We start from the raw sequence: 13,457 nt of genomic DNA on the forward strand, positions 1-13,457 counted from the left end.
TCATTTGTTTGATTACATTATTTGACATTACATACACATTCGGGCGCGCTATCAGCATCCTTAATTTCATCCTGAAGACAGTACCACTTATTATACCCATGCCATTTTCCTGCTCCTGGATTTTCCTAGGTAATTAATTGATATTCCTTTTGTTCTATAGTACTAATTAATGTAATCGATCCGTATGCATGGCACATATGGGGGTGATCGATCAATACTTGGATGCCGGAAGATTTTCATGGCCTTTGATGGTAACGGGAGTTCTGTACGTGATCATGCAGAGCTGCTGTCGATCTTGTGGTTGTTTTTTTATGGCTTTGTTGCGTAGTTCTGTGATCTTTCAGTGCATTTATGTTGAAGTGGAGACTTTTTTATTCAAGAGTTTTTGTTTCTTCTCTTCGACGATCCCAGACCGGCTGTGCTCATTCTCCGGCCTCCAATGGCCGCCTACGGTTGCTGTTGCAGAAGACATCAAGCAAGCATGCTTCATAAACTGCATGATGCCATTGATTTCTGCATGTGGTGGGCAGGGAGGTGAGGACATGAGGCTCAAAAGATTGTGCTGAAAAGTGAAAATGGGGATGAACCTAGCTTGTTTGTAAACCCTCCCTTTTTCTTTTTCTTTTTATCAAAAGAAAAGTCAAAATATTACCAAATAGCTTTTTTAACAACACAAACAAATAAAAAAAAAAAAAAAATCGGTTATGTCATATCAAAATATTTTTTTCAATCAAAATACATTTTAAAAAGAAAATGGGGATGAATCTAGCTTGTTTGTAAACCCTCTCTTTTTCTTTTTATCAAAAGAAAAGTCCAAATAGTACCAAATTAAAAAAAAAAAAAAAAAAAAAAAGGATGATTGACGTGGCATACAATTGATCGTCCATTTAAAATAAAAAGAATAATATTTTTTTAAATATTTATTCTGAGTAAAGTGTGAGTGGTGACCACTGGTATTGGATAAGGAAGAACAAGAATCCAATTAAAAATTCAAAAAAGGAGACCAAACTCAAAAGGTACACATCGTACTCGCCAATCAAAATCCGCAAAAGAAGCTACGAAAAAAGAGAGAAAGGAAAGGCGACCTCAGAATCCCATCTCCATCGTCCGATTCCTCACCCATTGATTTCCATCCGTCCATTCCCAACATCACCTTTTGCTCTACCTCTTTATTGATTCCCTTCCCCACCGGAATCCAAATTCCTCTGAATTTCAGTTTATTCCGATCCCCAAACACACCATAGATAAACACCCTACTCGCCCACTCTATCCGGACACGTCAGCACATCATGACAATAAAGTAAATTAACTTGTCCTAAAATTACAATAACACCACTTCCGCGAGTGGGAGTAACGCACACAGGTTTAGCGTGTGTGTGACGCTTAGTATATTGTGCTCTTTTGGTGGTGAGTTGGACTCCATCTCTCTAGCTGTTTCTATTTCTATTGACAGAGAAAACCCTAAAGCCACACAGAGACAGAGAGAGCTTCAGAGAGAGAGAGAGAGAGAGAGATCAGAGTATTTAAAGGGAGTGGTGGGTGAAGATGTCTGCAACAGCTGGTGGTGGTGGTGGTGGTGGTGGTGGTAGTGGTGGTCAAGAGGAGGAAAAGAAGCCAATGGACCAGCACATTAACCTCAAAGTCAAGGGCCAGGTATATCTGTATGGAAATAAATGAGTACTTTGTGCTATGAAAATTTCTGGGTATTAATTGTTTTGACCTGTTGTGGCTTTATTTGATAGATTTAGTGGAATTATTGCTGTTGTTTTGACCGCCTGTTTGGTTGGGATAAGCCGGAGTTAGTGGTTGATTATGTTAATGGATTTATGAATTCATTTGGGTGTGTCTAATGCAATTGGATAAAGCTGTGAAACTCAGACGGTGGTGTGATAAATATTGTGCGGGTGTTTGCGCGCTTCAGAATATATCTGGGTTTGTTTTCAATGTGCTGTTCTTGTACTTGACTTGTGTTTACGTGTTTAACTATGTGAGAGAGGGATATGGACGGGTGATATTCATTAACTGAATTAATGGGATTTAATAAAAGCTATGGGTTATAAGACGAGAGAGAAATTTGTCTGTGCGGATGAAATGTTTCAGATGAGGAATGTCACTTTTGCAATGAAAAGATGGTTTTAGATCAAGTCAAATTGCTAATATGGCAGGCATGTTGCCAATATCAGTATGATAATGATGTTGAGTCGTGTGAAGGCTGTTAATACGTGTTTGTTTTAGATTAGTAGCTTTGTAGTTAAAATCTTTGTATGCCTTTATGGTATGTGAAGTTGAATTGGCTCTTATCAGATACATTACAATTATGTGCTGTAGTAGTGATGCTTTTTATATTTTTTTTTTCTAGTGAAAAATATTTGGCTCTTCTTATATGTATTCAAATTCTATGCTCTAATACTAGCATGTTGTATGTTCTTTTTAGATGAACTCCAAATCAGATTTTTTTGTCATATTTTTTTTCAACTGAAGTAATTTTTGCTTGAACACTTTTTTTCTTAGTGTAAGCATTGAACTGTACTTAAATATTTTTTTAAAATGCATTTATAATGTTTAAAGAATGAGCTGGATGTGCTGTGAAATTTTGTGAAGTTTGTTTTATGTGAGCTAAATAGCTCTATGCTATTTGATTCCTTGGAGGATGAGCTTAGTGCTGATCAAATAGGTTACAGTCAACCACCACTAAACTGACCCAACCTTTCCTGAAATTTGTTGTACATGGCCTAACTCTTGTCTTTGTAGGGGGAAGTTACTACTTGACTGACTAATTAGTTAGTGTAAATCATATAAGCCGAGTTTTTATGTTTTTAACAGTGTAAGAACAATCATCTACTTCAAAAATGCTGGAAGCCTAATCAAATGAACTTTATCAAACTTATTTTGATCTTCTATTCTAACTTTGAACTGCCTAGCTGCTACCTGTTTCATTAATTCCTGTTGAATTTTTAGTTTGGCGTCAATTATATTTCTAACAAGTATTAAAGTGGGTTAAAACATCCAACTTCAGCTAATGATAAAATTCTGGTTGATATTAACTGTGGAATTAGTAAAAACCAAACAAAACGAAATCCTTATGCCTATCAATCTTGTTTTTCATTTGAGTTGCCCTTTTTTTCTTTAATTCTGGTATGCGTCAAGAAAGTATCATGCCTCTTTTTCCATTTTTGTCCCCTTATAAATATCTGTCGCTTTTATTTGATTGTAGGATGGTAATGAGGTGTTCTTTAGGATCAAACGAAGCACCCAGTTGCGGAAACTCATGAATGCGTACTGTGATCGTCAGTCTGTGGAGTTCAACTCTATTGCATTCTTGTTTGACGGGCGCAGACTCCGAGGAGAACAGACTCCAGATGAGGTAGATTTTTATTGGTGTTGTTTGGCAAATACTTGTACAGAACAGAGTAGTTGGTTGTTAATTTTGAAATTATTAAAAAGTGATGATGTGATATAAAGTAAAAAGAATTTGTATAGAAAAGTGAAAAAATTTTGTATTACAGTGAATTTTTTATTTGAATAGTAATAAAAAAATTATTGATGTGATATAAAAAGTGGAAAAAGTTAGAATATTTTAATGTTAATTGTTATTGAAAAATGTAAAAAAAAAATTTAAAAAAATGTGAATAGTGACGCCACTATTCTGATCTTCTTGGCTTTTCCAAACAAGCCCATTATTTCCAAATTTTAGGCATGCTCTTTGATTACAATAAATTTTTTGGAAGTTGTTATATGTGTTCTAGCCATATTCAGTAATTTTGTATCTTTATAATTGGCTTCCAACCATCTGAAATGTTTTTAACTCTATTAACCCCTCATTTTGGACATGGGTTGACTGTGGTATTCTTTTCTTCGCTGGCCCTGTCAAGAGATTACTGGCCCTGTGAAGAGGTTACACGGTTGAGCTGATAAGATAAATTAGAACTCATGGTTTAGTATTTGAGTCATTTCAGCTGTAAGTTATCTTGAGATATATGTTTGTGCCAATGATTTACTTTGAGCATCCCAAATTTGTATTTGCATCTTACCTGCTGCTTTGCTGTTTTCTTTGGATTATGCACGAAACTTTGACTTGGTGTTAGCTTGAGATGGAGGACGGTGATGAGATCGATGCTATGCTTCACCAAACTGGAGGTGGGAATGGCGGCCCTTAACTTCAAACTGTGCTTACACAGATATGCATGGATAATCCATGTCAGGGAGAGTTTTTGTGAAGTGCAAAGTTTCCTATTTTGCTTTATGTAATTAGAAATGGATCTTATGAAGAATTTGAAAAGTTAAGTTGAGGTTGTGTACCAATGATACTTCGGACTTTAACGCCTGGTTATCGTCTTTGAGTGCTATAATATGCTCTGTGAGCTTGTTTTGATATTCAAACAGTCTCCAATAGTACAATATGCTAGCAGTCTATTTTGTTATTCGGTCTCTGTGTGTGTACTTGCCATATTTTTCCCTCCAATGGTTTTTGGTGTTATTTGGCCAACCACTCTCTATTTCTTTTCATTTCTCTAAAAAAAAAAAAAAAAAAAAAAAAAAAATCTTACTTTTTTACATTTTTTATATTACATTAATAATTTTTTTTTATTATTTAAATAAAAAAATTTTACTACAAAACAAAACTTTTTTAGTGAATACTCATTCACAGGACAATCAAGCGCCAAGCTAAAATTTTCAATTGTATATGCGCCATGCGTATTTGTAACCCTGCAAAACTAATTTATATGAGTGGGATTTTAGTGGTAATAGTCCGATTGAGTGTTATATTTGTTGAATTCAGAATTCAATTTTAATTTATTGTGCGAATTTTGAAGTTCGATTTTTTGAGATAAAATTTAAAAAAGTTGAATAAAATATAATTTGCTTATAAAAAAAAAGAAACAAATCAATATTCCTTTTTATTGCCAAACTAATCATGAAATTACTTGTTGATGGAAGCTAAAGCAACATTCCTTTTAACAATTACCAAAGTTGAAGGAAAATAATGATATAGACTGTCGGTGTGACCTAAAAATAATTTTGATAAAGGCAGTAAAGCATGGATGGAATTGTCGCATTAGCACATGGTGAATAGTAATGGAATAGAAGTGTGGTTTTTAGCATTAATGCACCTCTATTTCATCAATGCTTATATGATAATGTGAATCAGTCTTTGTTTCTAGCATAAATCAGGCTTAAATCAAAAAGGTAAATTAACACTGTTGTGAGAGCAGAGTAAAATAGCAGTCAAATAGAAGTGTGATTTATTGCATTACTCTTCCCCTTAACAAATAGAGAGCTCATACATGAGGGACGGCCCCCATCAGCTTCTTTTTTGGTTTTTTAAATCAAAATTTGTCCTTTGATGTCACATCAAAGGACAAATTTTGATTAAAAAATAAAAGAGGGTGATGGGGGACGATTTTTCATCTCCCACAAATCATTTCCCTAACAAATAATAGGTGATGCATTAATCAATTCACTTTTTCCTTTCACATGTATTATTATAAATGACTTGTGTTTTTAATTATTCGGTTTTTCAATAGCATCTCCCTGACCAACCACTTTCTATTTATCTTATGAACATATATTGTTTTTTTTTTCATCTTCATCAAATATAATTCAGACGAAAAAACAAATCTACTATCATTTAAGGCTCATTTGACGCAAACCCTGAATGGCAATGAATGGCAGCCATATAAAATCTTTGGGATAATCTTGTATAGTCTATTACATTATCTTGTTTTGGGATGCTTTTAAAGCTTACAACAGAGATTTTGAACAAATCATAATCCATATTTTCTTCAAGAGAGTGATTGTTGAGATGCAGTGTCGATGCACGCCGCTGGGGGTAACCGTGCGCTTAACATAATCACAAAAGAATTAGTACTAGTTTCAGCAAAAAGAATTGACATAGTATCCTTGTGGATTACATGATATCTTTAGTTCCCAACAAATGGGGGACTGGGGGAGGATGAATTCAAGCTGGCAATTCAAGCTTTTTGTTGTTCTTCCAGCTGCAATCCAAATGTCAAATTACACCAAAGATTAGAAGGCTAAAGATGAAATATGAATCATTAACATCAATAAATAAATAAATATAAATATTTGAAAAGACAAGACCATTTACCTATGGAAATAATAATAAAAGAAATCAGCATAGAGCAATGTTTGAACAAGCCCAGAAATCCAAGCTGCAGTAGCCAAACAATAGAAACAAAAATAATCAACACCGAAGTTAAGCAAAAAGCCAAGAGTTCACTGAAAAACACCCACATATACAAGGATAATTTGATGCAGAATTTTTTTTTTTTTTTTTTAAAAAAAAAAATTATATTTCAAAACAGAGAAATTTCAGATGTTAGCTACCGTCCAATACATATATATGGCTATCAGTTTTATACATCAACATTCAAGGAAAAATATCGAAATTAGCCCTACACATAAAAGGGGTTTCAAGTAAGGGGACTCTCGGCATTAGGCTTAATGTTCACACAGCCACTTCACAAAAAAAAAAAAAAAAAAAGATATTGGCAAAAGAAAATTGGAAAACTGTAATGAAACATGTTAACATAATATATATATATTAAATTACAGAACACGGGCAAGAAGGGTGGGAATATAAACCTATAAAATCTATGTGATGCTCATATATTAACTCGTACACTATATCAGAATCAAAAGGAGTCACAGGCACCACTTTGCAGAAATTATTTAATATGAAATAGAAACTTGATCAAATGACAATGTCAATAATACACTGCATGAGTGTTAGGCGCCATGTATACATTTTTTATGTGAAGCCGAATAAATTACAGAGTCTGTGTGATCAGGCATTTCTCTAAAAACTAGAACCAGTAATTTTATTGGGAAAATGTAAAAACATCTAACACCCTCCATCCCAAAGACAAAAAGAAAAAGGGGGAAAAACCACACCTGAAAGAGAAGGGGAAGCAAAGATTAAAAAAATAAAATAAAGACCTCCAGGGAGCTGTGCTTCTGTAAGTACGTAACAGTTCACAATTCCATGTGTACGTTATTAGAAGCACCAATATGCATGCCATCATCAAATACACCAGATATGCATATGCCCACACTTTGTGACCATGTTGTGATCGTTTATATACATATAGGTATACCCTTTTTCGATACAAATAAAAACTTTTATCACAAAAACAAGAAACTCAAGTACAAATGAAGTGTACTGCATACATATAAATAGAGTGATCATGTGTAGGAATGCACGACACCCATTCACAGAAAACACAAGCAAACCTGCACTAAGAGACAGAACACCAGAGAGACAGAGGGAGAGTCATACTTATCCAGTGAACATAGTGTGGCTCAGTGAAGTAGCGATAAATCCAGTTGAGAATGTATAATCCTCGATAAGCACTGCATTAAGACAGGCAGAAATTGAATGAAGTAAAAGTAGATTTTCTACCGTAAGCACAACTTAGTCAAATTAGCACATAAACACGAGAATCGATAACTGAACCAAATTTAAGGCGATCGTATGAGGGTCAAAATTTTTTAGTTTTGAAATTCAAACATTACGGGTGACTAAGAAGAGACAACTTATTCTCAGATACAGAAGGGGGGGGGGGGGGGGGGGGGGGGGGGGGGGGAAGAGGAAATAACATTAAATGACATTGCTGCAGAAAATTTTTGTGAAGGGAATGAATCAAGGGTATATAGAAATGATTTAAGATAGTTGTCTTTTTCCACCAAAGTTTGAAGATATCAAGTTAGAATTGTACCCATACAACCGATTGGTTCTGTTCCACCGGACCACCAGTGAAATATTAGAAATTTTACAGTCAGAATAATAGGTATATCATCTAATTTTACGAAGAGTGTAGTAAAAACTGGAAGGTGCCCTGGGATTCTATACACCTGAGGTGATAGGCATCATCCTATGCACTTGTGACTTGAGTGATATAACCATTGAAATTCAGTTGAAATCATAACTAGCAGGAGAAAGAATTATTCTGGATTGCATTAAAGTACATCAGAGTTTAGTAATACTGAAAAAAAAAAAAAAAAAAAAAGTTTAGCAACACTGAAAAAAAAAAAAAAAATTTAAGCATAACCGTGCAATTGTCACACAATGATTAACCAGCACTGATATTTTACATGGTTCTAACATAAGAAGATACCAATTTGAGAGGAAACCACACTATATTACAACAAAGAAAAATTAATAAGCCAGAAATCTAAAATATCTTCACTGTTCAATTAATGTGGTTAAAGAATTAGCATACCCAAGAAGAAATACATATTGCCCTGTCAAGTTGTCAATATTTCTAGTTCTCTGTAACAGTATGAGCTGAGGAAGGATGGCCACAGCTTCTAAATATAAGGAGAATGTCCACATGACCTGGTCCATTATATTGTGAAGCATGTGAGAGAAAATAAGGGAAAAGAAGAGACAAACATCTTCTGGCAAAAAACTCTATAAAAGATGTAAATGGCCAAGCAGCTTGAAATTATACCTAGCACATTCACATGTTTGTAATATTATAACTAACAAAGATAAAAACAAACCTCCTTCAATGTGAACTTCTCATTGATAAGTAGGGCCAAGAGTAAGCAAGGCAGTGCAAGGAAATAATGGCGGAAGGTATCTTGGTCTTTATCATAGGACCGACGAACAATCTTGTGGCGCCTCATGTACCAAACAATTGAAAACGAGCTCCCCAAGAATATTAACTTCATGATGGTATTATAAAGAGAGATAAAGTTGGTAAACATATCCAAGTAGCGGGCAAGGAAAACTATAGCAAAGAGTTCTTGCGTCTTCAAAGAAATACCTATATATCATGAAGCATATCAAAGGTCAAAGACTTTAGCAAGTTCTGAAGTACAAAAGTTCGTTTTCTAATCAATCATCCTAAATAAAAACAGTAAGAAATGAAGCTAAACAATATTATACAGAACAAAGATGAAGCCTCTAACATGAATCTAATGACACTAAAAATTGAAAATTATGGAAGTAATACAGAGGAGGTCTCCTTCCCACACACATGTGCACTTACATGCACAAAAAGAGAGACCGTAAGTCGCACAAAAAGAAAAACATCAACACATTAGAAAGCCAACTGGGAATGGATGAAGTACATCTGAGTAGTATATTTTTCTTAGCCATAAAGCAAGAAACTTAAAATGTAAAGGTCTAACAACCACCAATAGGTCTGCCAAAAACAAACACAAAGATTCTCCATGCAGACCACTAGGATAGTAGTGAATCTTAAACCTAATCCATATAGTCTTGCAATTTTCAAAAATGGGACCACTGTTGACTCCAACAACCAAAGGTGGCAGTTAATGGTGTGCGGCAATGGCCAACAACTGTAGAGATGATCAGTGATCCGTGGGGGTCGGTCAGCAAACCTCAAAATAAAATATAATATATTTAGGCAGAGAGTGTTTTTCCAATAATATATTTTTGTTAAAAAGAAGCCACGCCTCCAAAAAAACAATGTCGTCTTCTCAATGAAATTTTTAGGAGTGTTCGCCAAATTTTAGGGGTATGATGCAAGGACTAAAAGTGCATGCCGATAGAGATGAAACTTCAATGATTCCTCATCTCTACGACTGGGGAAGAATTTGAAATTTTAAGCAATGCCATTGTTAGAAGAACTAGCGACCAAACTGCCAATAGAAGCATTAAATTGATTGAACAGATGATGAATACAGAATTATTACCACATTTTACAAAGAAAATACTAATTATCAGATTAAACAGAACATCAGATGAACCAATACACGAAAGAGTAATTGAGTGGCATCTGTGATTCTCCTAAGGGCCAGATCACAACCCCAACCAGAGGCATGCTTCCCACATTTTCTCTGCTTGAAAGCATGCCAAAGACAATCAATCAGGCTCTTTCAAATACCTCTAAAACCTAAGAACAAGAAAGAAGGTTGTCTCAGATGAAACCTTTGAAAGGACCCACAAAGTCCCAGTGACAAATTCATTTTCTTCCCTCACTCGAACTACAACCCAATCATTTCTGAACCATACTTCTAAAACATGTGCAACTTTGGCAGTAACTTTAACTCGAAATGTTCAACGACGTCCATAAAATCACAGTGAACCTCTCTTCTCTTTCAAAAGGCTAAATGCTTCTTCGCTTGCTCCATTACGAAAGCAAGAGGATTCCATCCTGATTATAGTACAATTGTCTCAAACCTTGTTATCCTTAAAACTATAAATTTCTACTCTCTCAAGCATTACTTAATCAATAAATTCACCAACCTGGGTTTCATTCTAACTTCCGTTAGAGGCCTAAAAAACCTCTCAATCTTCAACAAGCCCCAACAAGATTCGCATTAGTAATATAAACCCAGAAACGTACATTTCATGAAGATATGAATTGAAAAAATGTACCAGCGCAGGATTTGATGGTGTGGATCTTGAGGAGCAAGACGAGGACGCTGGCCAAATGGGTCATGTCACCCGCTAATCGGAATATATTCATCTTGGATTCCACGGATCGACCCCCAAAATGCTCCACAGAGTTCTTGCGCTTCGTTTCTTTTTGCTCAAATTAACTGTCGCTTACTCGCTCTCTTGGTTTGCGTTTGTCGGAGCTCTTCGGCAGTGAGAGTTAGATCTGGGAAAGCCAAAAGGAAGAGGTCGGTCGATCATGTCACGACGTTAATATGTAATCCTATCGATTTTCTAATGGAAAACGTGATTTTTTTTTTATTATTATTATTAAAATTCTTATTTTTTTCATTTATATCACAAGCTAAAAATAAATAACACCTCCAAAAATATATTAACTAACATAATGAGAAGTTTCTATTAAGGAAAGGTTAAAAAAAATAAAAATAAAAAATAAAAAATTTATAAAAAGAATTGGAGAATTTTCTGACTCGGTAATCATACAGAATATACTATATTTTTATTTTACAATTATTTTACATTATCGACGTAATAGTATGAACCAACATTTACGTCATGATAGTATCATAATTGTAAAATTAAAAGTGTGATACGTAACATTATTCAATTATAATTTATTGTGAAGTAAAAGAGAGGGAAAAAAAAAATTATTCCTTCTTGAATACTCTTTTATTTTATTTTATTTTATTTTTTAGCCACCATGCTTTTTTTATTTTTTATTTAATTAATAAACGTTTATTGAGAAGTAAAAGACAATACAAAAGAGAGATCCTTACTAGGCACTTCAAAGAAGAAACAGACAAGCAACCACATTCAAGCCTGCAAAGCAAACCCACGAAGCCAATACAAACTTGTAGATAGCAACCAAAGCCAGTCAAGGGACACCTATTAAAGGCAATAGGATTATACGAACCAATATATATATATATATATATATATATAAAAGGAAAAAAAAAAAAAGAAAAAAAAGAAAAAGAGAGACTAATTGGTTAGGAAACATCTGCAGAGATTGCTAGGAGCTTTCAAGTGGCATAGCTTTTTATTATTATTTTTTTGGGAAAAATTATATCAAGTCTCTAGATTTTCATCTAATTTGGATCGAGAATAACTTCTATCAGGAATTGGCAAAAACTTCTTGATTTTTGCCCTCCAATGAGAGGTTAACACATCAACATCAAACAAGAAAATTTAGTGATTTGCAAGTGTTAACAAAACACTAGATCTAACCCTTCTTTCACTCTTATAGTCTTAAAAAAAAAAAAAAAAAAAAAAAAAAAAAAAACCAGCCACCGCCTACAGTGGCTCTTCTTTCTCAAGCAATTTTTGCCTTTTTCTCTCACTATTCATTTCAGTTTCTGTGAAATATGAGTTTAAAGTACTGTTTTTTTTTCGTTTAAACCACGTCCAGCAACGAGTAATGGAGCATTGTGTGAAATATATCCCCTTTTTTGTTGATTTCGTTGAAATTGCCAAGTTTATTTCTTGATTACTCTCTATTTAGTTACTCAGAAAATTGTAGGAAAATAATATCAAAACTCAAAATTGGCCGGAAAAGTCCACAACAGCTGCCAGGAACAACTAAAACCGCCGAAAATTTTCAGATTTCGCCGGATATATGCAGACGTTGCTGCAATCACCACAAAAGGCCGCCGGAAACTCAAAACTCGCAAGCAAACAACAACCACCCACGCTGTCGGAGACACACACACAAAAAAAAAAAGAACATTTAAATACCACAAATGTGCCAGAACTCGCCAAAAATCACCACAACAGCCACCGGCAACCTCTAAAACCACCTTTAATGGCCAGAAGTCGCCGGCAACTACTGAAATGGTTGTTGATCTAGAAATCGAAGATGATCTAGAGGTGGCCGTCGATTTAGAAATTGGCTGAAACCATAGAGCCACCCATGAGAGAGAGAGAGAGAGAGAGAGAGAGAGAGGGGGGGTTGAACTTACCAGTGACGGAGCAGCGGAACCGGCGGTGGCGGCAGTGTCTGAAGTGGGCGGTGGCTGGGAGGGTTTTTTTTCCCTATTATTTTTTTTTCTTTTCATACTAAAAAAGTGAGAGAAAAAAAAAAGGGATTAAATCCAGTACTTTACCAACACTTGCTTTTCTTGTTTCAGGCTGATGTGTTACTCTCTTATTGGTGGGCATAAAACCTCTGTTTTTTGCCATGGCCGGACAGAAGGGGCTCTCATTTGGATTTAGTTCAGTTTTCAATTTTAAGAATACAATTTTTAGGTTTTGCTCAAATTTAAAATAAGTCATTATGTCACTTATCGTCAAAGTTTACGTGTCACACATATCTTATTTTACCGCTAGCATCCATGTTAACTCCCAAATGCAATGTCATATTAGCAAATGCCAAATCATTCATGAAAAAATAAAACGTTATTGTGGGATTACTCTTTAGGTTATTAGATTTTGTGTTTTCTTAAGTTTCACAGTTAGATCGATTAGTTTTTGTGGGTTTTTTTTTTTTTTTTTTTTATTAATGATTTAGTACTTGCTGATGTGGCCTTGCATCGGGGTGTCTAGGTGTAAACAGATCTTTAACATTGACACTAAAGTGATAGAGAAACCTATTTTAAATTGGGACAAAACCTAAGATCATATTCTTGAAATTGAAAATTTAATGACTAAATCCAAACCAATTGAAAACCTAATAATTAAATGTTATTTCTTTTTTCCCCTTAATTTTTTTTTTCTAAGCCAACTGGGAAAAAATGTTATAAAGGATTGGGTCTTTCTCATTCTTGCTCTGAATGGAAGAAATAATGAGTGACCACTTAACAATTGAAAATGTATCCAAACTTCATGTTAAAAGCAGCACATCTAGCTAAACAATGTACACAATAATTTTCGTTCTTAAAAACTTTACAAGCCTTCAACTATATAAAGAAAGCAAGATAAAAAAGTTAATATCATAAATAATAAAAGCAAAGTTCTAGTCCTTTAAGAGATCCAGCTATTGAATGGCAATGATAATGTTGATGGCATCTCCTTCTAGTAAAAGCAAGTAAATCCCAGGGGAGGCAGCAAACTGAATAGCAAGGAGAGT

At 34.5% G+C, this 13,457-nt stretch overlaps 2 protein-coding genes across 2 annotated transcripts; one reads left to right on the forward strand and one right to left on the reverse strand.

Moving 5' to 3' along the window:
* Positions 1 to 1,418: 1,418 nt before the first annotated feature.
* LOC133857143 (small ubiquitin-related modifier 1-like) lies at positions 1,419 to 4,421 on the forward strand. Its single transcript, XM_062292276.1, has 3 exons — positions 1,419 to 1,653; positions 3,215 to 3,364; positions 4,086 to 4,421. The coding sequence occupies exons 1-3, from the start codon at positions 1,546 to 1,548 to the stop codon at positions 4,155 to 4,157; spliced, it is 330 nt and encodes a 109-aa protein (XP_062148260.1). The 5' UTR covers positions 1,419 to 1,545; the 3' UTR covers positions 4,158 to 4,421.
* A 1,218-nt stretch (positions 4,422 to 5,639) lies between these two features.
* LOC133857141 (ER lumen protein-retaining receptor) lies at positions 5,640 to 10,629 on the reverse strand. Its single transcript, XM_062292275.1, has 6 exons — positions 10,373 to 10,629; positions 8,527 to 8,792; positions 8,244 to 8,359; positions 7,301 to 7,374; positions 6,110 to 6,173; positions 5,640 to 5,996 (listed from the first exon to the last, which is right to left on the reverse strand). Exons 1-6 carry the CDS (start codon positions 10,461 to 10,463, stop codon positions 5,960 to 5,962), a joined length of 648 nt encoding a protein of 215 aa, XP_062148259.1. The 5' UTR covers positions 10,464 to 10,629; the 3' UTR covers positions 5,640 to 5,959.
* Positions 10,630 to 13,457: the final 2,828 nt, after the last annotated feature.

The sequence above is a fragment of the Alnus glutinosa genome, chromosome 14 (assembly GCF_958979055.1).
Source record: "Alnus glutinosa chromosome 14, dhAlnGlut1.1, whole genome shotgun sequence".
Lineage (NCBI taxonomy): Eukaryota > Viridiplantae > Streptophyta > Magnoliopsida > Fagales > Betulaceae > Alnus > Alnus glutinosa.

Bases quoted from the DNA above. Each gene is read 5' to 3' on its own strand.
- LOC133857143 (XM_062292276.1), top strand. From the start codon at position 1,546: ATGTCTGCAACAGCTGGTGGTGGTGGTGGTGGTGGTGGTGGTAGTGGT. The intron at 1,654-3,214 runs GTATATCTGTAT...ATTTGATTGTAG, and splicing joins ACCTCAAAGTCAAGGGCCAG to GATGGTAATGAGGTGTTCTT. The intron at 3,365-4,085 runs GTAGATTTTTAT...ACTTGGTGTTAG, and splicing joins GAGAACAGACTCCAGATGAG to CTTGAGATGGAGGACGGTGA.
- LOC133857141 (XM_062292275.1), bottom strand. From the start codon at position 10,463: ATGAATATATTCCGATTAGCGGGTGACATGACCCATTTGGCCAGCGTC. The intron at 8,793-10,372 runs GTACATTTTTTC...CATGATATATAG, and splicing joins CACCATCAAATCCTGCGCTG to GTATTTCTTTGAAGACGCAA. The intron at 7,375-8,243 runs GTATGCTAATTC...GTCTTAATGCAG, and splicing joins CAATATGTATTTCTTCTTGG to TGCTTATCGAGGATTATACA.